This window comes from Cheilinus undulatus, linkage group 22 (genome assembly GCF_018320785.1).
Source record: "Cheilinus undulatus linkage group 22, ASM1832078v1, whole genome shotgun sequence".
Lineage (NCBI taxonomy): Eukaryota > Metazoa > Chordata > Actinopteri > Labriformes > Labridae > Cheilinus > Cheilinus undulatus.
This window is the reverse complement of record NC_054886.1, coordinates 6,954,223-6,982,147: the sequence shown is the minus strand read 5'-3', so window position 1 is coordinate 6,982,147 and position 27,925 is coordinate 6,954,223. Positions and strand designations below refer to the sequence as shown.

Below are 27,925 nucleotides of genomic sequence, written 5' to 3'. Positions count from 1 at the left end.
CAGTCATCATATTAACAAAGAAAAGAGTAGTAATGTCAGATGAACAGCTGTTGTCAATCAATCAAACGGTCTATTTTACTTAGTATTGTCTACTGAAATGGATTGTTTCTCTTATTTAAATCACTGCTACACAAGGCTAAATCTGTCAGCCTAATAATGGCAGTTTTTGGTATGCAGTAGCATCAATCTAACCAACTCATTTGTATATCCTGCTCCATCTGTGAGACAAAGTATTAAAATTACTTTTCATAATAATTTCTACTTGTTAGATCCTAATGCTTTCTCTTAATTTAGTTCTGTTTAGCTAGTTTAATTATTAGCACAGTTATTACTGAGTAGGTTGTTGACCTATTTTCAGTTGTCTGTTTTGTGGGATAAAATGAGAAGCAGTAAAATGAACTTAGCTGTAGCTGAAATAAAGTGAAAATTTCGTGATTTTTGTGAACTCGTGAATCAGATTAAGGTCAGACAAAAAGAGATGACACAACACAGGAAGTAAGAAGTATATAACCAAGTGTATTCCCTCTGTTAATGTACACATATTTAGAGTCATCTCACTGGAACACTTTACAATAACATTTAGAAAGAACAGGAAGATACTGGGAGGAGTATGTTTGGAATGGAGAAAGAGAGAAACCAGACAAACGTGGCAGGACGGTCAATCTATGGAGCCAGTCAAATGAAACTGTGGCCTTCTCGTCTCCAGCAGTATAGACAAAAATAGATACAAAAACAAATAAAAAAGAACCCATGGAGGATAGATAGAGCCTGCTTTCTCCACAGGGTATGGAACATACAATCAGTCATACAGAGAAAAAGGAAGAGATGCAGGACAAAAAACTGATTGAGGATGACGGATGGAGAATGGATTAAAAGGAGAGGAAGTTCTCCCCTGGAAAAGAAGAGGGTGGGTGCTTCATGTTCATAACCCAAATCACATTTGCTCAATTACCAAAAGAAAAGACATAGAAATTTCAATTTCCCAGAATCATATGGTCATTTTTTCTCCAAACAGGAATGATAGTAGGGAAAACACATTTCTCTTAGTAATGGGATGAGAGTCAAATATTTAGACATTTCACAAACTTTTTTCAGGATTTTCTTTTCTTTTCATGATACAGTTTTCTTTTTTTAATAGAGTTGAGAAAATTGGAATACTAGAGTTCTGTTGTACATCTTCCAGGGAACTGGCGTTCACCTTTTTAATGTGTGTGCTCTTCCCACAAAGTTAGCCCATTGGCTGCCATCAGTCCAGTCAGGCTAGAGAGAGAGAGAGAGGGCGAAAGACACAGTCGCTTTTTCAGCTGCAAGGTATCTCTCTCCACAGTGGAACTCCAGCAAGAATGAATTTCCCTAAAATGTCTCTCATTTCTCAAGAGAAAAGAATTAAAAAAAAGAAAAGAAAAGAAAAGAGCAAACCAAAGCGGCTGCAGCAAGGCGATGCATCAGCCGAACTGTTCATGAAAGGGGCGGGTCTGGGGAGCTGGGGTGGTGAAACTGTTCCGACGTTGAAAATCCTAAAGTCCGTCCTTCCTTGCTGTGGTACCAGCATACTCTCACTTTTCCTCACTTCTCAGGTCCATAGGTTTCTGCAACGTCTATACATATATTTATAATTATATAGAACAGAGTTTGTCTGGTTTGCTGGAGGTTTTTTTCTGTTTTCGGTTATTAGTAACTGTAAGGACGTGACGCAGTTTCTCTGCTGGCCCACTAGGGGGTGCCTTGGAGCCCCAGAAACACATGACACAGATCTGCTGGAACAAAAGGACGACCAAGGGGATTTTGGCCTCGATAAGTTTTTGGCGGCTAAACGTACAAAGTTAGCATCCAATAGGTCGGAGCGGTGGTATCTCACATAGTTGCTACGTTTAACGGTTGTTATGATCATCAATCATCGTCATATTTTTTAAGTTTTTTTAGACTCCACAGAAAGAAAAATTCTCTTTTTCGTAAATGAATACTACATGCTTGAAACACGGCAGAGTTTACGTTGCACCAGCTGCTGAGCACCGTAGACAAAGAGAGAAACAGCGAGCGAATGAGAGGAAGAGAGAGAGAGATTTGACGAGAGATGTCGAACACTTACAGAGGTGAGAGTGATTCTGTAAGCTGGCAGTATTATTGATTTTAAACAGAGGGATGTGTAGTCACTAATTGAGGCTGATACTGTCTAAGGTGGCGGTGTGCACCATAGCTCACCTCAGAGTGAAGTACTGACCTTGACAAATACTGATGATGGTGCTTTCTTACAGTACTCAAGATATTAAATAACCTGTCAAGCACTAATCCACAAATCACTGTTTTATCAGCATTTGGTACACAGTTGTTGGCACAGTATGTGTTGAGATCTGAGGTGTAATAGCCTCTCATTATACCCACACCACAGCTAACATTTAATAAGAAGCCAAATCAAGCACAGCTATGCTAAAGAGTATGGAGTGAAGCAAGATAAAGTGTTTTCCTGCCTCCTTTTGATAAGATTGGAATTGGAAACAAGTATGGTATGAAATACCCTCTAGGTTATGTTTGTCGTTTTCCCTCTCTCTCATTCTCTCTCGTCTCTTTCTGTCTCTTAGTGTCTCTGTTGTCTGTCTCTGTGGTGTCACGGTGGTGCTCCCTCAGACGTAGTACTCTTTGTCTTTGTTCTTCTTGTTCTTAGTGACTGTCTTGGCAGTGGCGGGCTGTTTCTCTTTCACCAGGGCTCCGTTGCTCTGCGTGGCTGAGTTGCTAATGTAGTTGCGGCTCTGGTCCACCTGGTAGGAGCCTTCATCGCGATTGCGGTACTTGTACATGGCGTAGAGCAGGATGAGGATGCAGAGGGCAGCTGCTGCCACGATTCCGACGACCATTCCCGTGGTGCTGCTGGACTGCTGCACCTCCACAGCGCCTGGGAGCCCTCTCTCTGGAGATGTGGGGTCTGGAGTGGGAACATGGGGGAAATTTGGAGGGTATGTTATTCCAGGGATTCTGCGGTGGCCTGGGTCTGACGAGGGGTGGGCTGGCGGCAACAGCACCTGGTCCCGGGTGTTCATTTTCCCGGCAGGGATATTGTTGCTACTGCTGCCGCCAGCAGGCGGCTTGATTCGTGGGCTGAGCTGGTCGGGATTGGCTGTGGGGGTGGAAGATAGAGGTGGGCGGTGGGAGTTGGGGATGCGGGAGAAATGGCGGTCTCGGGGGTTCTGGACGCCACCCTCTGCAGCTGGAGGAGGAGGGAGGACAGTCCTGTCGGTGACCAGGGGGGAGTTTTTGTAATAGTCCTCATCATCGGACTCGGTCATCTCCCCTGAGCCGTATGCCGACACCTCGATGGTCTCCTCGCAGTCCTCCTGGTCCAAGGGGCAGGGGGGCCGGCCGTTTGGCAAGGGGAGGGACTCTTTGGTGGTTTCGAGGAGGGTGAGGAAGGGGCGGTAGGTAGTAGGGGGTGGGGGGATTACTGGGTAGCGGGTAGCGATGGATGGGGGGTCTAGGGAGTCCACCGTAATTATGGGCAACACTAATTCACCTCCTAGGACAAGAAAGAGACAACGAAGGAAAAGAGAGTTAGAGACCTCTTTAGAAGGAGACAACCTCCAGGTCAACAAAAGAAAAACAGTTCAAATGAATACAGCAACACCAGAATTAGAACAGCACTAAAACTTAACATGAGGTTAGTTATATAAGTTGAGTTAGTCTGTTCTATTTAAAAGTTAAAATGCTGACTAAGGCTGAACTGAACTACAATACAAGCTGTAAGAACATTCTGTATCCTGCACCTGGTTCTGACTGCTCTGACCTATACCTACAAGATATATTACTAAGACAAGATAAAAGTAGACTACAAATTACACTGAACAACTTAACATCTACTTTACTACACAGCCTAGAACTTTCTAGCCTTACCTAAACTCACTGCACTAACGCTCAGATGTTTCTTTCTGCTGTGATTGGTTAAATAAGATAGCAAACCACGAGGTTCAGGTCACTTACATCAACAAATTGGCCGCATGATTTTTGCATGAAAAAAAAAATTACAAAAAGAAAGCTGTGTAAGATTGTTCTTGGATAGTGATAAACAACTTTCCCCCCCTTTTTACCTCCTTTCTTTAGTTTCTTTACTGTGTCAAAAATAACCAGAATATAAAGTATGCGTTTGATTAATCCCATTCCCTCCCCATGAGCATAAAGGTTTCTATGACTTCATTAATCTGTATGCAAACCCTTAGAAGCTGCTGCATGAAAGTGATGCCCCCATTTCCTAACCCAAACTCTCAGTGCACTGAGAGAGCATTAAACACTACTACTCCCCGATGCCCACTTCCCTCCCAAATACCACACATAAACATGGGGCAATGATGTTCTTAAGCAGCCATTAACACAAGAGAACACTTAAAGAAATTGTCTTAATGAGCCAAAAATTTGTTGACAAGCTTCAGTTAAAGTGTATAATCTGATTTTAGCTCACTGTGAAATGAACATTAAAATGAAGTAAAGCTCAGTGAGTATATGTTAATATCAACTCTTGAAGGTTGTAGTCACAGGAGGATTTTGAGTCAAATGAGATTTAGAGCCTAGGCCCATTTTTTTCTATATTTTAGGGTCTAAATGACTGTTGGACAGAAGGTTTTAGGATTCCTCTCGTAGCCTGCTTAAACCAGCAGTCACAAAATTATCTGTAAGGGCTGAATTTTAATCCTTTTGACCAAATACAGATGATGTGAAATCAGAGATGCTAAAGTGTTGGCCAGTACAAAGTACCCCTTTAGAACCAATACTGGATAAAAAACAGTGTATTTTATATTTCTTTTAGCTTCAAATATGCTTTTTAAATATGCTACAATTTTACATATACATATTTTTGTTTTAAGTAAACCTTAAATAATGGCACCAGAACTGACACAACTCTAATAAGGTTTTGTCTACTAGAAATACTTTTATTTCCCCTGACAGGCTCAGATTTTTATTCCAAATGCTACAAGCTCACAGGAAGACTTCCAGCAAAGACCTTATTCTATTCAAGAGAAAGCAAAAGCAGTCACTACTTTTCTACTGCCAGTACAACCTGATTTAATAGAATAAAACAGTAATTTGTTGGTGCTAACAAACTAAATCACTACAGTCCTACAATAACTCCACGCCTCTGCTGGGCTGAGGCAATGGGACGCCAACAAAACTTGGAGTTCTGTATGGTAAAACTGTTTTTTTGTGTCAGTGGAGTTTGGTAGCTTTGAAGAATGCTCTCTCACTTTTCACTTGTTTAGAAATAAAGAAGATTCAAAGAAAGGTCTTCCTCTGTTGGGATCTTTTCTGTTAAAAGGCCAGTTTCAGTTTAGTATTGAAAAGGGCTGTCGGGATTAAAAGTCAAAACTAATCACTCAAGTTCAACAGTTTATCTCAGTTAATCATATTTTTAATAAGCAATTATTCTGTGCTTTAAAAATATGCTTATAAGTCCATATTAACAATGCGGAGCTATTCTTAAAAGTGTCGTTATGTTTGATGTAATTCAGTCAAAGAGACATTGCTTGATCTTGACTTTTGGACGTATTATTTTTCTAAACTGCTAGACCAGTGCGGTCAAACACTAGTCATGTGTCAAAGCAGATGATTAGTAATGTGGTAAACATAAGTTTTGTATTTTTATAAGTCAATTAGTTTCAAGTTAGGAAAACATTAATTAAACAGTCAAAATGGACATTTGATCAGTAAATCCACCTAAAAGACTTCGGCCTTCATGGCTTGTTTTATAACTGCAGGATTAAGCCAACTGCTAATAACATTCAAATATTTTGTTCTTTTATGTCATTTAGACCTCAAAATACTATGTAAATAAGAGCCAAGGTTTGGATTGATTTTAACAAGTAGGCCAGAATATCAGCAACATTCTTTTAAACACTACATTTGATTTCGTTTCAGTATGAAAATGTTTACGGGTCAACAGTCAAGGAAACATTTGAAAAACATGTCAGGGTGGGATTAGATTATGGCAGATCTTTGAGGGAGAAAAGGGGAAGGTAACAGTAAAGACACGACCAAAGAAATGCCAACATCACCAGCATAAAATCATGACTCTGGCTCTTTGTTCATTTGATGAGGTAAATCAGAGTGACTCAGAGGGAGAGGGGGTTGGATAAGGCAGTTCAGGGAGAGTGGGGTGAAGTTTAAAGGGAGGTGTAGGGATTGTTAAAATTTCTCCAGTGGCTTTTTATTCTGCTCAGAAAGCTACCCAAACCCTGAACCCTCCCATTTTTGTCAGTTATACAACCATACAATTCACTCAGAGATTAGAAAGGCTTTGTAACAAAGGCTGATGCATTGAGTTAACAAAGCCACTAAACATAACAGCATTTGAAACAACACACTTGAGAGAAACAGGCCTTGAAATGAAGCAAAATGTGAGAGCTGTAAAGGAAAAAACTTAGTGATTCTTTCAACCCTTCTACAACTTCATAGTTCTGGCAGGGCTAGTTTCCATGGCAATGATATTTCTCTCTATTATATTTCTTTCTTCCCATGTTAGAGGGCTGTGTTTCACCTTGAAGGCTGAGAGGACAGCAGAGTGTGGTGGCACATTTTACGAACAAAGAGCTTGTAGGATTTTTCAAGTTTAGTGCTTTCCAAATTATTTCTTCACTCTTCTTTAACTTTGACAAGTTATTTCACTAAAAATGGCTTTTAAGGACCTCAGAGACAGTTTTTCAGTGATCCAGGACATGTGCGTGACTAGAGGTTAAGGACAAGATGGTAGCTCTGCTATCTTTACTTTGCCATCTGCCTGCATGGCAGAGATGCTGCAAGTGCAATTTCAAGCTTTCTACTTTGTGCTCGGTATGCAGCCCACCAATTACTGAGGAGTAACCTCCACTCGCTGTGTGCCCCACTTACATGTGGCTGACTTTGCAAATGGGTAGTCTTGTTACAGTAAACACTTTCTGTGTTCCTTGCAGAATCAGGAACTGCTTTTTATTCTAAAATTGACCGTATATGAACCTGCAGAGAAGTAGTTAAAAAGGACTCTTTAGCTGGGCTGATATTAGAGATGAACAGTGATGGATTGTTCCAACAAATGCTCCCATCACTCTGCTGTACTCTCAAGTGCTGTCGAGCTGAAGCCTGAAGGGTGTATATCATCATCCCATTTGACAAGCAGGCAGTGGCTACTAGAAAAATAATGAAGCTCAGCCCTCTTACAAAGAGAAAGCCACATCTCAGAACTCTAGGCACATATCATAAGGACCATCTTTTCATTTCCTGTTGTGTGACCCAAACCCTACTGCACTCATAGTTTAAACCAATCATCAACTTCAATTTGCTCTTCCCTTCTCCATGACTGCACCCTTTTCCCTCTGCATGCGGCTCTGACTGTTCAGTGAACACCCACAGACAGGTCGCTGATGGGCTCAAAGAGCCGTCTTCAGTTGTGCCCAAAAACATGTAATATCACCAGGGTGCTTCCCCTCTGAAGACTGCCAAGAACCATAGAGTCATAATAGATTTAACATGACATCAGGTAGGCTTATGAGGAAAGGATAATAACAACAAGAAGTCTCTTTCACATTGTAATGACCATGCTGCAAGGATTAACAAAGAATACTGATTTACATTTTGGTAGAAAAAACATAAAAATGTTATCACAAGCAATCCCTTAGTTTCCCAAATAAAATATCAAGCTTTATTACAGCAGTAATGTTATCTTCCTTAGTTTTCCTGTGATAGAAATGTTTTTTATTTGCTGGATGGAGTAAGAAGGATGCATAGGTTGAGCTTTCTTAACAAGATAACCTTGAATACAACACTGTTACATATTCAATCTTGAAATCAACACTTTGTGGGCTGCAGCCCTTTTATTGTGACATAACCATAGCCTGTTGGTTCATACAGAATGCATGGGTTCTTCAGTTTGCATTCTCTCCGTTTACCCAAAGGTGGTGACTCTGTTGGTTGCAGATAAAAATCAGATTATGTGGATTCCTTTGGAAATGACCTCAGTTTCTCACTTCATTCATTTCCTTATTTAAGATTTTCCTCACCTGTTTTCCTTCAATAGCTAATTTAGGATCTTCTTGGATAAAATATATTTTTGGAAAGTCAAAAAAATATGAATTGAAAAGAGTAAGCTTTAGGTTGTGGCTACCTACAGTCAGTTTCAGTGCAGGTGCATGGTTGCTGTGTGATGGCAGCACAGCTTTCATTCTTGGCACATGTCTGCTGCATCTTCCTGCTGTCATAGCCTTGTCTTTCTGCTTTAGTTTTACCTCGTGTATCATTGTTACTTTGCCAGTTTAGTTATTGTTACAAGTTGCCATTTCAATTATGACTGTAGCCCATAGACTGTAAAAAGAATTGGACAAAACCTGTGTGATGTCAGCCGTTTGATTACAATAGGTGTACTCTGCTTTTGAAGCCTTCCATATTGAAATTACTGTCACAACTGAACTTTGGATCAACCTAAAGGCCCGCCCACTAACTTGTCTGCTACCTAGCTTGCCTGCAGTGAGAGGACATGAAGACATTAGCTAATGAGACACATCTGGTTTTTGAACCAGGCTGTAAACCAGTTTATTTGTAATGTAAAAATGACTTTTTAACATGTGTTGTGTATGGGACTTCCGGTGTTCCTGCAGCCAGCCTCAAGTGGACATTTGTGGTATTGCAGTTTTTTGCACTTCCACATTGGCTTCATTTTTGAGGACCAGAGGTTGCTGCTTGCTGTAGCCTTCTAGTATCATGAAAAAAAGATAATATTAAACATTACATGACGTCAAAAAGTTCTGGCATTTTTGGTAAATGGGTATGCGTTCCTTTACAGCACAGTGTGTGCTTTGCCCCTCCATTCAAAACAGCTTTCACATTGATTTAAGTGGGGAGCCACGGCACATACTTGTGTTAGTTTGAAAAATACAAGAGTTTAAAAAGCATGGGAAGTAAAAAAGGTAAAACTACCTCTGGAACTATTCTGAATTTAAAAATAACTACATAACAAATTGCAGAAGATTGCCAGTGCCCTTTAAGGCAACACAACGGTTATATTAAGTTATCTAAAATTCTTGCACAGAAAGATGTACATTATAATTGAGATCTCAGTAATTGGGTAGCCTCACTCTATGGTGTCCACCCTAGACAATGACATAACTGGTTATAACACTGGAGCGGGTTATGTCATCATTTTGAGTGGCATTAAAACCCCCAACTCCCGACTGGCCAGTTTTGATGCAACCTCGCTGAAATACTCATCTAGCATGATTCCAGTGAGTGGATGTCTTTGTCTCAAATAACATTGGCACTTAAGCACAAAAGTGAAACAGACAAAGATATTCAGCCTGATTGATCGAGTTTGACTCCATTGATTTGAAATACTGAGACACTGGAACCACGTTTAGCTGGCATGATGAAATTTTCTTTTTTATCTTTACCCACACGCCACTCCACATCACTGACAGTATGAGTCATCCTCTCTCTATTTATTCAAAACCAGCACAGGACAGATGGATACTGATGCATCTTCGCAGGCCTCTTAACAAACATCGTTACTCTGCTGATCACGTCGCCCCGCTCACATCCATTTGAAATATTTAGAGCAAAAAGGTTGTTTGGAGTTTGAGTGTTCTATAATTCAGCTTTGATTAGGGTGCAGATGGAAAATCCAACAGCATGTCTGTGCATTATGTATTTCCCTGTGCCTGCTTTTAAATCATGCAACACAATAGGTACAATTACTGCCATATAATCTATGCAGAGGGGAAGAAAGACGAATACATGCGATTCCATAAACTGTTTACAACTGCTGCATTTGCTGCTGTCGCTCTCAGGCACAGTGATTCATGTTGACACAAAGGGATGATGCTCTTCTCATATCGTGTCTCGCTTAGAGTCACATACTGGCTGCAGTCAAAGTCACCTCCCTGCAGCTCATCAGCACCTGGATCGGCTCCATGAAGCTGGCAGGATTTGTTTTCTGGCTGTGGCCCTGTGTTCCCAGCTCTCTGTGGTATAAATAAATCCCAGACATGCACAGGGAATACAGAGATATCAAAATCTCCCACTTCACCATTTCCTGTTTTTTTTCTTTCTCTAGATCTCTTTATTCCTTTCATATCTCAGCTGTGACACCGGCCTTAATCCTGTTTTATTACTGGTATATATTTTTTTGGTAAATTCTTTCTCATATCTTTATTCTTTTCTGTTCCTGATCTGCTTCTTTTGCTGCATCCAACCCAAGTTTTGTGTTGTATTGGTAGCATAAGATGTGTTTTCTCTCTCTCTCTTTTGTCCTGTCTTGGGATTCTGACCATATGCATGGCAACCTGGAAGACAAAGGTGTCCTGAATCTCCCTCTTCTCTCTTTCTGCACCTCTCTCTTCACTCCTCACTGCATTTCCCTCTTCCTGGATCTCCCTCTTATCTATTTCTGAATCTCCCTCTCTTCTCTTGTATATCTCTCTTCTATCTTTCTTGATCTCCCTCCACTCTTTATCTGCACCTTCTCCTCTCTTGCTGCATTTTCCTAAAAATTCTTTCAGTACTGCCCCCGTCTTTTTCTGAAGCTCCCTCTTCCCTCTTCCCGAACCTCTCTCTTCACTGCATCTGCCTCTTATCTCTTTCTGGATCTCCCTCCTCTCATTTTTTGCATGTTTGCCTCATATCGTCCTCTGCACCTCACGCCTCTCTCTATTCTCTGTATCTCCTCTCTTTTTCGAATCTTCCTTTTTCTCTCTCTGCATCTCCCTGTTCAACCCCTGTACAGCTTTGGCAGAGGCCTGTTTAATATTCAATAAAGGTTCCTTCCAGGTAAAGGGAAGTTTTTCTTGACAAGGTAACTTAACTTAATGTCACTTAGTGTGGTGTCCATGGTGGATCACTGATTTTTCTTTATAAAAATGTAACAGAGACTGACTAGACCAGCTCTCTGTGTAAAATTTTTTGAGATAGACTAGGATATAAATTGGCACAATACAAACAGAGACAGATTTATTGATGTGCTGGAAGGTTTTTTTTGTGCCACCGTAGTAATCTTTCCTACAGCTGCATTTATTGAATCAAACTGTAAAGTGAACCTAGTACCTAGAAAACAGAAGCAATGACAAATTTAAGGAGAAAGTAACAAGGTTAGCTGGTTCAGACAAGCTGTGAACCAGTGTTATTCCTCTGTGCTCCTGGGAGAAGCTCTGATATTTATTTACAGTTTGAAGTTTGAGCAGAAAGACACCCTGCCGAGTAAAAGCAGACACAGGGGAAAATAATAAAACAGTTCTCCTAAATGTTAGTTTGCAGCAGAAATACCTAATGACAAAATGCATCATTGACCAGTTTTGAAGGGAAATGGTTTCAAGGCATGAGAATAATGTTGAATAATTCAGTTCCTGAGTTTTTGATAGGTGTGTTAACAGCCGACTAAGATGATGAAGAACCAGGCTCTTCATTCATCTAACTGACTAACCCCTATGAAAGCTCCATTTACTCTTTAATGTATTTACTGAAGTGTACTGTTCTCTAATGACAAAAACATTGCAGTGACAATATTCAATTACATCCAGAAATCTATATAATGTGCTGTTTTGTTAACATATTTACTCTTAATTATGGTTTATTCATGCAGCATTGTGTAATTGCTTAATAACCTTTCAAAAGAATCATCTGCAGGTGGATCCTAGTTTGCATAATCCTGTTTAATTGATCCCAAATCAAAGCATTTGTATTTTTTGTTGACGACATAATTAGTTACATTACGTCAGTGTTAAACTGGGTGACAACGAGCTGGCATCAGTGACCTGGCTGTGGGAGGTTGTTTGCATAATCCTATTCAAATTTATCTCAATGAAATCCATAATAGTAAGAGCAGAATTTACATAATCAAATAACCTCAGGGTGTACAGATATAAAGGTTATGACGCATTTACAATTACTTGAAAAATTATATCAACAGTTCAAAACATAAATATAGGCACTGTATATCTGATGTTTTCTAGCCTAAAGCAGATATCTGCGTCACAGGGAGCAAGAGTCATATTTTTATGGCATTCTTTTTTTTGATCTGCAAGTAGCAAGAATGTCTTACACCTCACCTTTCACTGTGTACAGCTGTGAAATTTCTGACCCTTTTGAATCTTTTCAGCTATTTTCTTTCCCAATTTATACTTCAAATTTTCTGGAGCTCTGATGAAGAAGCCTAACTTGAAGTCTTCCCAGGGAGTATTATCTGTATTACCTGTATCCTTTTCCATTAAAAATTACAATACATAAAATACTATTGATTAATACTTATATGTTAAATAGACGGACATGCCATGTTTGCATTTGCTTAAAGCATGTTACAGCAGCAGAACATGTTTTTGTTGGTGTCAGGCTCAGACCTCATCAACCCTCGCAGATTTATTTGACATGCAGAATTAGTGATGAGAGCTTTTTAAACCTCCTGTAGGAGGGGGTGGATGCTGGGGTGGAGGTAGGTTAAAAGCAAGAGCACAGTACTGATCAAAGGCAGAGTTGCAATAGCAGAGCAGAGGGAGAGACCAGAAATCTTGCAGTTAGTATAGACAGCCAAACTGGGAGGATATTTGCCAAGTGGCTGGATTATAATACATGTCAGGTGTGGAGTCAGGTAGTTAGAATTATTTGTAGGGATGTTCTGATACCATTTTTTCCTTCCCGATATGATTCCGATACCAAGATGTTTGGTATCAGCCATTATGGAGTACTGATCTCATACCAGTCTGAACTTTCTGAACTGACTGTTCAGACTAGCAAATTATTTCAGACCTATATTTGACTCAGAACATGGCTCAACAAATAGAATAGTAAATGTACAGCATCTCTGTGACCCTAAAGTTGCTTTTCTGCTGATTTTTTAAGTTTTGATGCTAAATATTAAAATAACAATAATACAGGGGGCTGCATCACAGGCTCTTTCTATCTGTCTTTTTTTTTAAAATACAAACTTTATTGCACTTTTCAAAAGACAATATAAAATGCGTATGAACAAGTGTTGTATACAGATATGTACTTAATGTATACAGTTGTAAAAATCATCAAGTGCATTGAGCTCTATCTCTCCTTTCTGCTTTATTTAGCGAGCATCATGTGATTACGGAACAGCCTGCTATCAGCTGACAAACACTCACAGGGAGTAACAATATGGCTGTTAGCATTCGAGCTAGTGGTAGTATATGATCGTAGTTCAATTAAAATGGATAAAAAGATGTTCAGTATTGGATTTACTGGTGTGGATTTAATCATTAAAGTCCCCAAAAGTCACATAAATTCCAGGCTCTCTGAAAATGCTGCTGCAAAGGATTCAAAGGCATAAACAGCGTCAAAGGGAAAACACAACGGCTAGCTTCAAGAGGAAAAACAAGTTAGAGGCAATGATTTATGGCTCAAAAGTTATTTAACTTTTGATAAACTCTGTCCCTTCTTGTCTTGTATGACAGCGCTGGTCTGGAAGGCATTTTAACGATCACATTCAGAGAAAAACTGTCAGGCAGCCACCATTCTTTGCTGCTGCTGCGGGTCCCTTGGTTCTTCTTTGCTGCGCTAAAAACAGAAGCCCATTCATACAGTGGCAGGGAAGAAGAATTGATTTCTGGTTTATAGTGCTAACATTAAGCATGGCTAAAGAAGCAAAATATAAAGCTAAACCAAACGGTATTGGATTGGTGCATAAACTCATGTACTTGCCGCTACCAATACCTGCATTTTAAGCAGTATTGGACATATTTCTGATACTGATATCGGAATAAGAACAACCCTAATTATTTGAGCTTTGCTCTTTTTTGAAGATTTGCTTGCTCATGTGGCAGTTCATCGAATATAAGACAGAAAATTTGCACATACTACCAAAACAGTAAAGGAAAGAGAAGGAAAAGATGAAGAACTGCAGTTTTAAGGAAATTTGCAAGGTTTAATAATTGGCAATGGCAAGTCCAAAATGCACCAACGTTAACATAGTGCAAATATAGTATTAACTGTCTTTGGTTGTGTTTTTAAAAAGGTAAATTTGCTTTTGGAACATTTGCAACAATCTTTATTTTACCCACATGACCTTGAAAACATCCCTCTGCCCCCTTTGGTTTGCTTACTAGATTTTATCCTGCTGGTTTGAGCCCAACACAGACATCAATATCACATTAACCTGTTGTAACTCACAAAGTTAATGGACTTTACATCGGCTTTAAGTGGAGGAGGACAGCTGACCTGCAGCAGCAGCCAAGTTAACATTTATTTTCTGGCTGACACTCTGGCTGATTGTTTCCCAATCAGCTGTGGCATCCCTACTTGCAATATATCAATCATACCAGAATCCCAGTATTGTGATAATCCTGAGTCATACTGTATTTTCATATCATGGTTAACTTGGGATTTCCACATCGTATCAGGACTAGGGATGGGGATATAAATATAGTTCTCCAAAGATCTGGTTCTTTTTTTTTCAAAACTTGAAATTCAATGTTTTGGCTTTTGTCTGGTGACGTAACACTTTTTAAAATCCTATCTGTGAAGCAAAAAACCTGCATCACTTCTCTCAAGGGGGAACATAAGTTTAAAGCTCCCTAACTTTCTAACTAGTCCTGTTACTTAAAAATATTGATCAAAGTTTAAATCTGTGTTAAAAAGCAGCAGTTGAATGATTAGCTGACTTAAGGAGCTGACAGGCAGTGATACCATGTCAGCTCATGGTCAGCTCAGTAAAATGGTTATTAGGTGAATGTGAATTAAATATCAGTGTCTGTTTAATGTCAGATGGAGAAATAGAAGTTTCAGTTTTGATGGCGGACTTAAATAAAAGCAGTTGTTTGCATGAGACAAATGTTTGTTTTTCAGAAATATAAAATAGATTTAACAGGTGAAAGCATATTTTCTTTTTAACCTTATAACTCAAGCTCTACTCAGCTTGTACCACTTATGCTAAACATGCATTGTTTTTTTCTCTTTCTACTAAACAATAGATAAATACTGATAGTAGAATCAATATGGTGTAAGATCAATATGGAGCACTGGCTACGGTATCAGTGTTGCTAATATTAACAATCTCCACCCCAATCAGGACGACAGTTACATAAAGAAGACCCTTATCCAATATCTTCTCATAGCTGCAGGTTGTTGGTCCTCTCGTCTGCATTTGCAAACATCCAAACTGTGGATCCAGTTTGATAAAACTTCGTTTTTAGCTTGCGGACGGATGGCTAACAGAAAGAGATCAATAACCTATCACGCTGACAAATAACTGACACCCAAACTGATCGACCAGAGCGGGTTTGATCTCATGTGAGCTGTGAGTCACACAGATTGAGAAGGGAGGTATGAGCGCTCCAGGTCATTCCTCATCTATCACCCAATCTCTTAGTTTCGCTTCTCGACCTAAAAGAGAACACTTGCAGGTCGTCTCTATAACGCAGCGTCTGATGAATTATTGAGGAGCTCCTCAAAGCTGTGATCTTGTCAAGAGTAAAACCGATATACAGCCTACAACATCCTGGGACTGATAAGTAGCTCGGAGGTATGCAAGAGAAGGGAAAGTGAGGTCGCACTGAGGTAGAAAAAGTGAAATATGGAGATGAAATGAAGAGATTTAATGAGCAGGGCTTTTTGGAAAAGGAGACGTTTGTATCCTCTCTAATTGTGAGAATACAATCAGTGTCTGCAGATAACTTTATCCATGAAACTTTGAGATATCTCTCTCAGAGTCTCTTCCCTGTATGCTCATTTCCATTTTGTCACTGTCCCCACTAAGTTTCATCTCTGTAATCCATGTCCTGTGTCTTGTCACTCCTCTGACAAGAGGCTCATTAACAACGTTGCAGGATCCAAACCAGAAGCTTTAATTGGGTGATGTAATTAAAGCTCCCTAACAAAGTCAAAGTTTAATTAGCCTGTTGGGAAAAGCAGGAATCATTCTCAGGAATTTCCCTGTGCTCCCCCTCTCTCAATTTTGCATCCTCTTCCTCCTCTCCTTTGTATCTCTGTCCCCCTCTCTCTCCTCGTTTCTCCTCTCCTGCTTTGAGCGCAGAGGAACGTGACTCAAATCTCAATGAAGGTCAGTCCTTCAAAACGCAGTCCTCCTTCCAGCTCATCTCTTCCTCAGGACGTTTTTTTTTCCTCCCTGCACTTTTGTCTATATTGCATCCACTCTTTGCTTGTCAGCAAGTGTGCAGCTGTGGGTGCCCTGCAATCAGTGTGAGGGAGTCATCATTTAAAGAAAGACAGCCCCAAAAAGTTCTGGAGGGAATGCTGTTGCTGTTGAAAATACCTTTGAATATGCTGTTGTGTACGGTGGCCCTGAAGGTCAACATGCAAAAACATTTACTGAAATGGACTATATGTATCCTGAAACACAAAAACATTTCCTCACCAGAAAAAAAAAAAAAGAAATAAATCATGAAATGAGAAAAACTTTTTCGGAAACATAAAATGATCTAATGAAGGCAATATCATTAAACAAAACAGAAAAACATTTCAAACAAAAACAACTGTTATAAAATTGAATTAAACCTACCAGAAAAAAAAAACCTATCATGAAAAACATTCAATGAAGCACAAAAATATTTTTGATGATTTAAATTTATTTTACCTGGAAAACCTCTTTGAGATCAACAATCTCATTTAGAAGAGTGTCTTGGATTTTGTGAAACACACAGATATTTCACAAAAAAGAAAAATCTTTTATGAAATGGAAAAAAAACATTTTGTGAATTGGAAAAAATGTTTGTGGAAAAAAAGAAATTTGAGATTCATAATCATGTGCAGCACAAAGATATTCTACAAAATAATAAAAAAAAAAAATCCAAATGTATTTCTACAATTAGACAAAAATTTCAACAGTACACATTTCATGAAACAAAAACATTTTGTGAAACACAAAAAATGTTGTATTTTTTGGATTGGAAAAATGTTTTAATGTTGTTGTTTTTTTTATTATTTTTCCTGAAATCTTTGTTTTAAAAAGAGTTTTTTTTTTTTTTTTTAAAGAAAAAAAGCTTTAGTGTTTCCTTTTTTTTCGTGTTCCACGAAATGTCCTTCTGTTTGGCAAATTTCTGAAATCTCTGAACAAAAATACATTTAATGAAATTAAAGAAAAAGTCCTCGATCAAAAAAACATTTTGTGAAACACAACAATTTTCAAAAGAGAAAAGAATTTGTGAATTGTAAAAACATTTTGTGAATAGAAAAAAAAGGAAAAAAAAACTTGAAATACTAAACCTTTAAAAAGCTGGAGCATTTAATGGCTTGCAAAAAATCAACATATTGTTTTGACAAAAAATGATACTGTTTTTTCTTTTTAACTTTCCAAGAATTTGTTGTTGCTGAATCTTTTTTTTCTTTTTTTTTTTTACATTTGACAAAATATTCTGGATTTCTAATTTTTTTTTTCTTTGGAAAATTTTTGTTTTCACTAAAATATTTTTGCAGTTGACCTTTAGGGCCACCATATTTGTTGCACTACAGCTGCAAGTAAGTGTGTGTATAAAGGCGAAGGAGCTGGCCTGGCTGTAGGACGGACCAGTATTGATCCCCATGTATTCACAGTCATATCTGGCTCAGCTGTGCTTAACGTTACTTCTCCTTCCTGGAGGCAGTTCAATAATACAGAGCTGCATCCTGTAATTGAAAACACAGGGAATGGCTCCTATCACACAGAGACTACAGGCATTTGTTTGCCCAGCATTGATAGAGGAGGGACATGTTTTTCAGACAATGTTGATTCTTCCTCTCTCCTCGTCCACAGTTTTCACCAGAGTTTATCCGACCCCCGGGCTCGCCTGGCTGGAACTCTGTGGCATCTGGAAGGAGCGATATGGAGCACGTGCAAAAGCGTGTTTGTTGTTTCTCTGGGGAGAGAAAAGTTTACACCCACAGAGGCGAGAGAGAGAGACAAGTGTCTGTCTGGAAAGGTGAGCTCGTCTGCCACTGTGTGTGTGTTTGTGTGGGCATACAAGAGATGGAGAGAGAGAGCGTTGTGTTCCCCCACGGGAGATTAAGCCGGGGCATAGCATCCACCGAAAAACTCTCATTTCTCCTTTCGATAAGAAGGGAATTGAGTCTCTATTTCGGTCCCAGCCACCTACGGAGAGAAACCGCAGGAGAACGCTCCACTCAAGTTTCTCCACACGGGTTCAGATCGACACACAAACACGCCGATTGCTATAATCTCCTGTCATTTACAGTCCAACATATACTCCATACAAACCTCTAATCCCTGATCCAAAAAAACTTTTACTGGGAAACTGAGCTGCTTTTCACAAACAAAACATCAACCATCCTTTTGTTTCCTAGAACTGAGAGTTTTCTCGACCCTTTGCACAACCCTTCATGTATAATTCATAACGATTCCATAATAAAATAAGATTATGTTTAAGAAAAAGTCATCAGACATCAACAAACTAAAGTTTGTACGTTTCTGCTTGTTTTGTTCTTTCACAGCAGCTGCTATCAAGGTTGGCTAACTCCAGGTGTAAAAGATGTAAAAACAGAACTTACATAAGAAAAAAGTACAAAGATAGATGCTGAAGAACACTTAAGACCAGCTGTGGCCTACTGTTTTGATTAAAGATCAAGTGAAATAAAAAATATATTTTCTCGTATTCTGTTTCCATCTGTTAACTGACAGGTGTATCTTTGGTAATTCTCATCATGACAAAAACTCTGAGGTATTTTTTAAATCAAAATTCTTCCTTTGTATCTGTTTGCACATTTTTATTACTCATCTTAAAAACTGGAGAGCTTTTATATGTTTATCCAGTAAAACGGAGGACTTGCCAAAATCAACTATCACCCAAGGGGAACTTCAGCTATTTAATTCACAGTTTGTTGGTTCTCAGCAGTGACTAGCCTCTGGAATTTGGGCCTCTTAGAATATACCACGGAAAAAAATGCTTTTATTCTCATTGAAGGTTATTTATAAAGCAAAAATACACTCGTTTAGCTTAAATATATTATTTAACAATCATACTTTCTCTGTGCTAGTGAGGGTATAAAAGTCAAGTGATGACAAGAGTAAATTGAATGCTGTGCAAAAAGATGATGAATTGGGGTATTACAGAACTTCAGGAAGAGCCAGAGGAAAAAAACACACTGCAATGAGGGCTGAGCGTGAAAGAAGGGCTAAAATAATTGATTAATTTTCCACATATACCCCTCATTCTGGCCACTAGTGTAGTGAGCAAAAGTGCTGCCAAGAGATGTGATAATGTTAAAATTTCAGATCGTGATTGTCGTGATTTAAAATATCACAGTTATCAGTAATATTATGGTATTGTTAGAATTTGCTGAAAATGTTTAAAAAGAACCTATATGTCATGAAGTCACTACACCAATTTAATACTTAAAAAATAGAATTATTGGCACAGAGCACTATGCACTTTTTTGGTTGAACATGAAAATCTTAACATTTTAAAAGTAAACATTACAACTTTATTGAATGTGCACTAAGGTTTGTCACAATATTTTGATACTATTCTGATCCCACATGCTTAAATGACACATCTGTATTTTTATACTTTAAATGACTGAAAACTATCAAGCTGCAAATGAAAAAAAAAAGCTACAGATATACAAGTCATTTTTCCAAGCTAAAGCTCCTTATCAATAGTTCTACTGATTTTTCTGACTTCTTTATTTTTGGAAAGACAAAATGTTTATATTCTTACAGAGGAGGTAAAGTCAAAAATGTAACCCTATTTTAGCTTGTTATGTCTGCTAATCTACATCTACTCTGCCAATTTCAAGGTTGGATTAATATTTTTGACTAACTGGACTTGCAACAAAGTTTGGGAGCATTTTCACAGCGATTTGAGCAGATCAGAAGCAGCTAAAGTCAGTGGTTGCATGTTACTCCCACAGTTTGGAGTTGATTTTTTTCAAGCTGACAGTTGAAAGTATGTGCTGTGGTAGCAGTAGAGGAGAAAGATGGTGATGTTTCCTGTTGCTAAAAGTTTTTCCTCATGTTCCTGGGTTACTTGTGTGCTTTTTTCCTAAGTAAAAAACACATAGCATGCTGTCTCAACATTATTTGCAGGGATAGTGCCAGCACAGTTATGGCAAATGGTTGTAATGGTTTTCAAAATTGGACTTGTATGATGGCCATTAGGAAATCTTATCACAGTTATTACCGTAACCTTGAACTGTTTCATCCTTAGTGCTGCCTCTGCTAGCTCTGCTAACATTCTACCTGTTGTATCATTGATTACATTCCTTGCTGAAAAATTTTGATTTTCTGGGTGAAAACTACTGTCTAACAGCGGTGTTTATACTGAATGTTTCCATTCAATACAGCATATCACATTGTAGCTCCCAGTGCTAATTTCCTCAGGTTGTTTTCAAACATCTGCATATCAGGGACTGTATAGATGCTATAATATGTTGTTTATTGTACATGTTCTGTGTTACACAATTCACCATTGTAAGGATTTTTCACGTTTTTTTTTTTTACAGTTGGATTAGTGTTACAACAGGTCTGTTGCAAATGCCAGTGCCTTCACTCGCTCTAAGACTGGTCTGCTGAATCAGGAAGCCCCCTCTTGTAGCAACTGATGTAGGATTACTTATGGTAAGACACACTTTAACCTAAGCTAATTCATTTTAGTGCGTCTCAGTAAAATTGTGGTCTTAATTTTTACTTCATCATGGTTTAAAGGTCGAGGTGTCTTTAAGATAACCCCATCGTAATCCAGAAGCATTTAAAATCTCCTTTCCTACAACAAAGGTTAATCAGGAAAAATGCCTTCTTTGGATTTGACTGTACAACCACACTGGCAGTTCAACCCATCAACAATCACAAAGAGTACTTCCATATGCTTGAAGGTAAGCGAAAATATTTCAATCTTGACGATAGACAATGTGATCATGTTGAGGAGCTATACTGTCTCATATATTACTAGGAATCAGTATCAAAATCTGGTACAGACATTGTATCGGCACCAACACATCTGATACCTACTGGACCACATTGCAATAATGATATTGATACTTCATTTAGTGGTTTATATGTTCATTCTCACCAGTTTCCTTTTCTAACTGATGTCTGACTAGCATCACTTACAGATATTTCTGCAATTTTTTTTTTTACAATGTCAAGACAGCTTTAATTCAGCTTTTTTTCTCTAAAAAGCACCAGTATCAGGAAAAACCCAAATGATACCCAACCCTTTATATTACTAGTAATACTAGCATAATGTTTCATTGGTGTTCCCATAAATCAACTTACAACACAACATTAAAGCTGGTCTAGTAAAGTAGTCTGAAGTGTAAAACATATTTTTGTCTGTTATTGCAAAACAAGCACTTTGATGATGTGCCGCTGAAGAACAACTACATTAGTGGACATCACTAGCATCATTAGATGATTTTACAAGTTGTTGATCTTTTGAAATAACCTACATTCTACAGTAGAGTTATCTTTATTCTTTCAATGCGGCCAAGTTCATAGAGAATCAAACTTTTGAAATACAAAAAAGTTGGCTATATCACAGGGTATTTAAAATAGGAAGAAGCCTGGTGTCAGAATTTTCTCAGCCAAGTAACAACCAAGTAAGGCAGAGCTTGACGATGGGTCAGCTGTGGCTTTAATCCAATCCACACCAGCTAATTAAAATTTTAATACTATTTAATTACAAATGTCTTGTCAGACAAGATCTTTCCAAAGAAAATGCCATTAAATGTAAGTCTGCAAACCTTGTAGAGAAGACAAAGCTTTGATTTAAATCCCACCTTTTTTACAGTAACATGGTTCTTGGTAGTCTTTACAGAAGGTCAGCTTAATAGAGTAAGAAACCGCAGCGACAGGGAGTAAAAGCACATGGCCTTTAACTTCCCCCTCCTGTCAGGGTGTCAGAACATTAGCTGACCCGCTGTTCACACTCACAGCGTCTCAGCCACTGGGCCTGCCACGCTACAGCTGTGTGCCACGCTGAACAAGCTGCGATGCCACGTGGAAACTGTCCTGCCTTGTAAAAATCGAGGCAGGAGATCGGTGCAACAGCTGGCTAAGTGCCAGATACTACCACTCGACTGAGCAATTGATGGACAATGGTGCAGCTGCCTGCCTGCTGCTTTGATAACCAATAGAAAGGGTGCACATCTGGCCAATCAGAGCTGCAGACAGAGGGAGGCGCAGTCAAAAAGTGTCATAAAAGTGGAGTAAGGGTTATATCTACTTTAGTTTCTGAGCTGCACTTTGTTTTTTCACTGAGTGCTATGAAGACAGAACTCCCTGAGTTGACTCACCATTTCCAGGCTCACACTCCTCCAAATCTTCGTCATCACTAGGACATTCAGCTGATGCTACCAAGAGGTCATCCGCATTCTGAAAGGAGAGAAACAAAAACAGAGGACAAGAAGTCAGGCCACACACACACACACACACACACAGAACATCAAGAACCATCCTGAGACCCTCAGCAGAGGTGATACAAAATAACAGCTGTAGGGTGAAAAGTCTTTTTTTTAGCTACAATATGAAGCTATTTTGTTGAGAGGGTTTTTTTTAAGTAGTGTATTTACTGAAAATATGGATTGGGAGTGCTTTGTGAGTCCCACCGCTGTGTATTTATATAAGCAGAGATTTGAAGTTTGGGGGAAGCTCCATCTGAGCAAACACAAGGAAATCAAAGAGGTGTAGCTCATCTATTTAAGTTGGCATCCTCCATCACGTGGGTGTAAAAGTCAGACTCTGACTGCACTGTTGCACAACTATCATTTAATTATTACTTTTACTGTATATGTATTTATATCTGTATCAGGAAACTTTATGTTTTTACTCAGCTTATGGTTCATTTTAGAGCACACAACCCAAAATAATGGTACCAGACCTGGGTACCCCCACTGTCTGGAGGTGGTTAAAGCATTGTTGTTCACAGCTGTGTGCATACAACAATAGTCGTGTGCAGAATAAATCTTAAGGATTACAAAAAATAATTTGATTTCAGTATAAATCTCACCTTATGTCTATAGTTGTTTAAAAATAAAACCATGTATGCATATTTTTTCAGAGTTCCAGGCGCTGTAATTGAATTTTAATTGACTGAAACTTGCAGTTTAAATTAACATTTATGTTTTTATGCTGGTCTCAGGAGATGTAAACATGCATCATTTTCAAGAAATGGGGATAAAATTGCCTGGTGCTGCAGCGCCACATTGTCTATAACAGCAGCTGCCACTGTCTTAAGCTTCCTTTTGCCCTCTAAACCTTCCCACTGTCATGTAACTGAAAGTTAGGAATACTGATATAGTGTTTAAATAACTATTTAGCTGATTGCAGTACCATTCTTTTGATCCAACACTTCTTTTATGCTAACACTTTCTCAAAAGCTCAGAATGTTTATTTACCAGCCACTCAATCTGTAATCAGTGTTTTTTTCCCTGCTAGTGTATGTTTATAAACTCACAAATAACATAAGTAGGACTCCTCATTAATAATGCGTTATCCATTTAGTAGAGGCGTCTCTATCTAGACCCTTGGAGTACTCTTTTCTCTTTTCCATGTGATAAACAAAGAACAGGATGTGAACTCACTTTGTGCAGAGTGTAAAAGTACAGCGGGCACAGCAGCAGGGTCTCTGGATAAAAACAGATTAAACCTGACAAGGTGCTTCTAATGTAGCCGCCAAGGTTTGTCCGCCATGACTCACACAGCTGCACGTCTAGACAACCAGACCCCTCCTCTCAGCCTCTTCTCAGCCTCTGGTTGTTATTCAAGATGGGGTCACTCGATAGAAAATGGGGGGCTTTTATCAGCCTAATTGATTCTAGCGCCACACTGCCGCTCAGCGTTTTCTCTCTGTTAATAATCCACAGCCGGGGAAGTGATCATTTATTAATTACATGGAGTGAGTAGGAGTGAGTGTTCACATCACCTGGCTCTGTCAAATGGGCCTAATGATGCTGATTCTTCAGTTTCCCAGCAACATCTCCATCAAACATGCACTTAAATTTCTATTCCATCCATGCAATCAGCTGCTCCGCTTCCCCTGACTCCATGTGAAACAGTACATAATGAATACTTTAAAGCATGCACTTCTTTAAATTAAGCTACCGAGGACACCAATAAACGCCCATCGGAGAGTGCACCGGCTGCCATAACTGAAAAAATTGCTGTAATAATCCGACGTCTTGCTGAGTGAATGTCAGAGGAGTGTTTGGCCCTCCTGGAGTTATCACTGTTGTAATTTAGAGCAACATCTGTGACACACTTGTAAACCCCAATTCACAGTGATCCCCTCCAACATCTAATCATCCTGCAGCATCAGCGTCATTTTTCAGTTGGAAATCTGTCACATGAGGCCCACTAACCCAGTGTGCAGGAGAAGCTACTAACTTCACTTCAACCTGACTGGAACTTTCCTCATCACAACCCATCCATGAGTAGATGACTTCTTAATACTGGAGCCCATCCTGACGAATCAGAGAGAGAGATCACAAACACCTGGGAGAGCACTGGTGCAGCGTTATGATCTTAGTTTTATAACATCCCGAACACCAAATTTGGGTCAGAGCGAGACGAGCAATGACTTCAACTGTTTCATGGAAACCCTGAGTATCAAGGGTGAGGAAAAGGGGAAAAAAATCCCACACACATCAAAAGGTCGATCTTTTATTCTAAGCATCAAAGCGCATTATTCCACTATGATCAAAGCTGAAGCATGGTGGGTAGCTCTGAGCAGTTGGAGAAATTGAAATTTGGGTTTCCGCTCGCTTGCTCTCCACCAACCCGACCTGTGTCGGCTGTATGTAGGAGGGTTCTGCTGATATTCATTAGTGCTCCATAGTTCCTGTTAGCTTTGCATATCCTGATATTTATAATATTATTAGTATGTTTGCTTGGGACAAAATTACTCCACAGGCTCTTTGCGATGGATTATTAACTATACATTAACATATTAATGGAAGTACATGGGTGAATCCAGTTAGGCAGTGATTCCCCTTTGAACTATGTGCCCATGCCTCATGTTTTTTGATGCTAAGGTTAATTTAAAACACATTTTCATCACTTTAAATGGGTCTGTGTGCAGCTACATGAGCAAAATTTTACATTTTGATTGAAATCATTCCAGTTAAAGATTTTTAGTCCCTTGTTTTTACATAGTGTGATTAGAGTATAGCATATGATTAGAAAAAATACAACAGTAGCGGCTGGTGCATTTTTTTCACTGAGCTATAACAATCAGAATTTTCTGTATTATGTATGTATGGTCTATCAACAGATAGAAACTGTGAACAAATTATTATTTTTATTAGAACATTATTCTTATCTTTCTCATAAAAGTGCTTTAAATCAGTAAAACCTGTCTGAATCCAGTCTGTCTGATTCAAATGTTTGAAAAAGTTGACAGGAAAAACCAAGTAAAAGAATTAAACATGTTCCATCCTGTTAGCCAAGCAATCTTACTAAACCAGCACCTTGAAAAAGAAGGAGCTCTGAAGGGCTTATTTTTAAAGACTTGATTGAGTTTTCGGGCAGCATTTTACTAAGTGTCCTCTGAGCATCAATGTAAATAAGTCCCAAACCTACACAGGTGCAAATTCTCACAGAAAGCCTTGGATTTTCAGTGATGCTACATGACTTACTCTGAATGCCTCAGTTAATAGAACGGATTTCTCTGCTAAAATCAACCATTGTTTACTATTTAGCTGGGGAGTAACTGTATATGTTCTGAACCAGGACCTTTCGGGGTGGGTGGGTGGGTGGTGTTGTTCATGGTTTGGTGCATGTAGTCACATGACAAATCTGCCCAACCAAGTGCAGCACTGGTCTGGACCATTAAAAAAACAAAACAAAAAAATAACAGTATTTGCTTGCCAATCACAGTGGAAGTAACACTCGTAACTGGTTTCTAAGTGCTACTAAACAGCCGATAAAGAAGAGGAAGAAGCTGACACGACACACAAAGAGGTAAAGTTGCCTCCCAAAGCTAAACCAGTGGAGCAGGGAGACCTGCTGGCCTTTTCTCCCTCTCATCTCTGTGAAAGCAGAGAGGGTTGAAGACATTACCAATGCTTACACGTTTTAAAGGCTATGCTCTGGTCTGGCTTTGTTGTACCATCCTGTGGAAGCGGCTGTTTACTGACAAATATGTGACAGTAGTATATTTTCAAATAAGCAGATGCTAGGCCATTTATCTGTGTTGGTTTTTATTTTGCAAAATTTTCTTTGCTTTTTGCTTTTTGTCTCATATTTAATTCATAACAGACTGTAGGCCTACAAACTCACGCAATTATGTCTAAATAACAATAATGATAAATGAGGAAAACCTAAAATTAAAAAACTGGGACAGCGTCCTTTTTTTTTTTTTTTTTTTTTTTCATAACCGAAGAAGTGAACCTGTACTAGAACGTTCAGGAAACCATTACACCCCTGCTATTCAGTAAATATAGCTTATGAAGTGCAGTTTTTAATACAGAGTCCTCTATTAAAACCCAAGAAATAAACAGAGGTGGGCAGAGCTGAGCTGCTTGTCTCTACTTGTCATCTTTTGTTATTGTTTTTTTTAAGAGCTCCTGTCAGCAGAATTTACATACTGTGTGTTTAAGCCTTATTACACCTTAACACCACACAACACAATAGTTCATAGTAAAAGTGGTGTAGTTTGAATTTTTAAGTAACTGCCTTTAAAAACTGAATTTTATTGTCTTAAACAGTTTATTTTCTGTATACTACTGCTGCATATGTGCTGCTCAGTTTTTAGCTATTCATGCTGGTTCCCCCTGCTCTGAATTGAGTGCTGAGTTCTAATTAATGACATACTCCTCCTGCTCTCCTCAGCTATGATGCTCACCAGCTGCTTCATGCTAAATACCCATTTTAGTCTGTTTATTCCAAACTGCTGCTGCTGCCATAAATAAAGAAAGCAAACAGCTACACTTCCTGTGTACCGCCGGGTTTCTCCCAGGATAGAGGCACCAGACGCTGAGTATTTAGAAGTGCAAATATGAAAGATTTCACACCCTGTCTGCTGCATCTCAGCTGTTCAAAATCAATGTTATCCTCAACCCATAATGACTGTTTGCTTTATTTTACTCCACTACAATTGTCTCTTACGATTTTAGATCATGTTGCTCTTCTCCCTCAGCCTCACTGAGCCACGTCTGTTGGGTGTTTTTTGTCTGTCTGAGATAGCAGACGAGCTTGTTAAGCCTTCAACAACAACAAACAAGAACAAATTCAAAAATAAAACATCATCTACACCGGGAGCATCTGTGTAAATTATCGATAATGTCCGCCAACTGAATGCCCCAATAAGGCTTTAATGTTTTAGTGTGTTTGGCAAAATATTTCCTATTTCATCATTAAAATGCGTGGATGGTTGACTCATTGGTAATGTCAGCTCATTCTCTGACACATATCCTTGATGCTATATTAGGCTGTAGTGACGTTATACATTGCGTTCAGCTACATACACAATAATAATAAAAAAGAGAAGGCTGTTAAAAAGCCTGTACATGATCTGAAAAATAGATTCTTAGCAATGAAACGCCCTTTAAAAAGGAGGAACTCGGCTTCTTTATAGCCAAACATAAATTTCAGCGACTGCAGTTCACATCAAGGCTTGGGAGAAGCACTCAGAGCTCTTTTGCTATCCTAAAATGGTTCCAGATAATTTATCAAACCAGCCCGTCTATGGCTGCCAATTCCACATCACAGACTGCAGCTATGCAAGCTCATAATATGTTGAATAGGAAAGAACGTGTCCGCCATGAGGTCTCCGGACCAGGGATGTGATATTGAATCGAGCGGGTGGCTACGTCTGACATCATGGAGTCAGATTTCATTGATCTCCTGTTTAGAGAGAAGGCACAAAAACACCGGGCCACACACATCTGAATAATTCATGCCAACTGGGAGCACTGGGGACGGCGTCTGTGGAGAAGTTTTCACTGACCTTCTAATCCTAAAAATCTTTCACAGCTTGTATTTACAAGAGTGCATCAGCTGAAGGAAAAGAGGCTGTGAGAACATTTG

At 39.0% G+C, this 27,925-nt stretch overlaps 1 protein-coding gene across 1 annotated transcript in view; it reads right to left on the bottom strand.

The window, feature by feature from the left end:
• Window positions 1–542: 542 nt before the first annotated feature.
• LOC121504980 (neurexin-1-beta-like) overlaps window positions 543–27,925 on the bottom strand; it is a 311,753-nt gene continuing 284,370 nt past the window's right edge. Inside the window, exons 7-8 of the mRNA XM_041780094.1 lie at window positions 22,195–22,273; window positions 543–3,508 (exon numbers count right to left, since the gene is read on the bottom strand). Coding sequence (XP_041636028.1) covers window positions 2,622–3,508; window positions 22,195–22,273 — 966 coding nt within the window. The 3' untranslated portion in view covers window positions 543–2,621. The remainder of the gene's footprint in view (window positions 3,509–22,194; window positions 22,274–27,925) is intronic.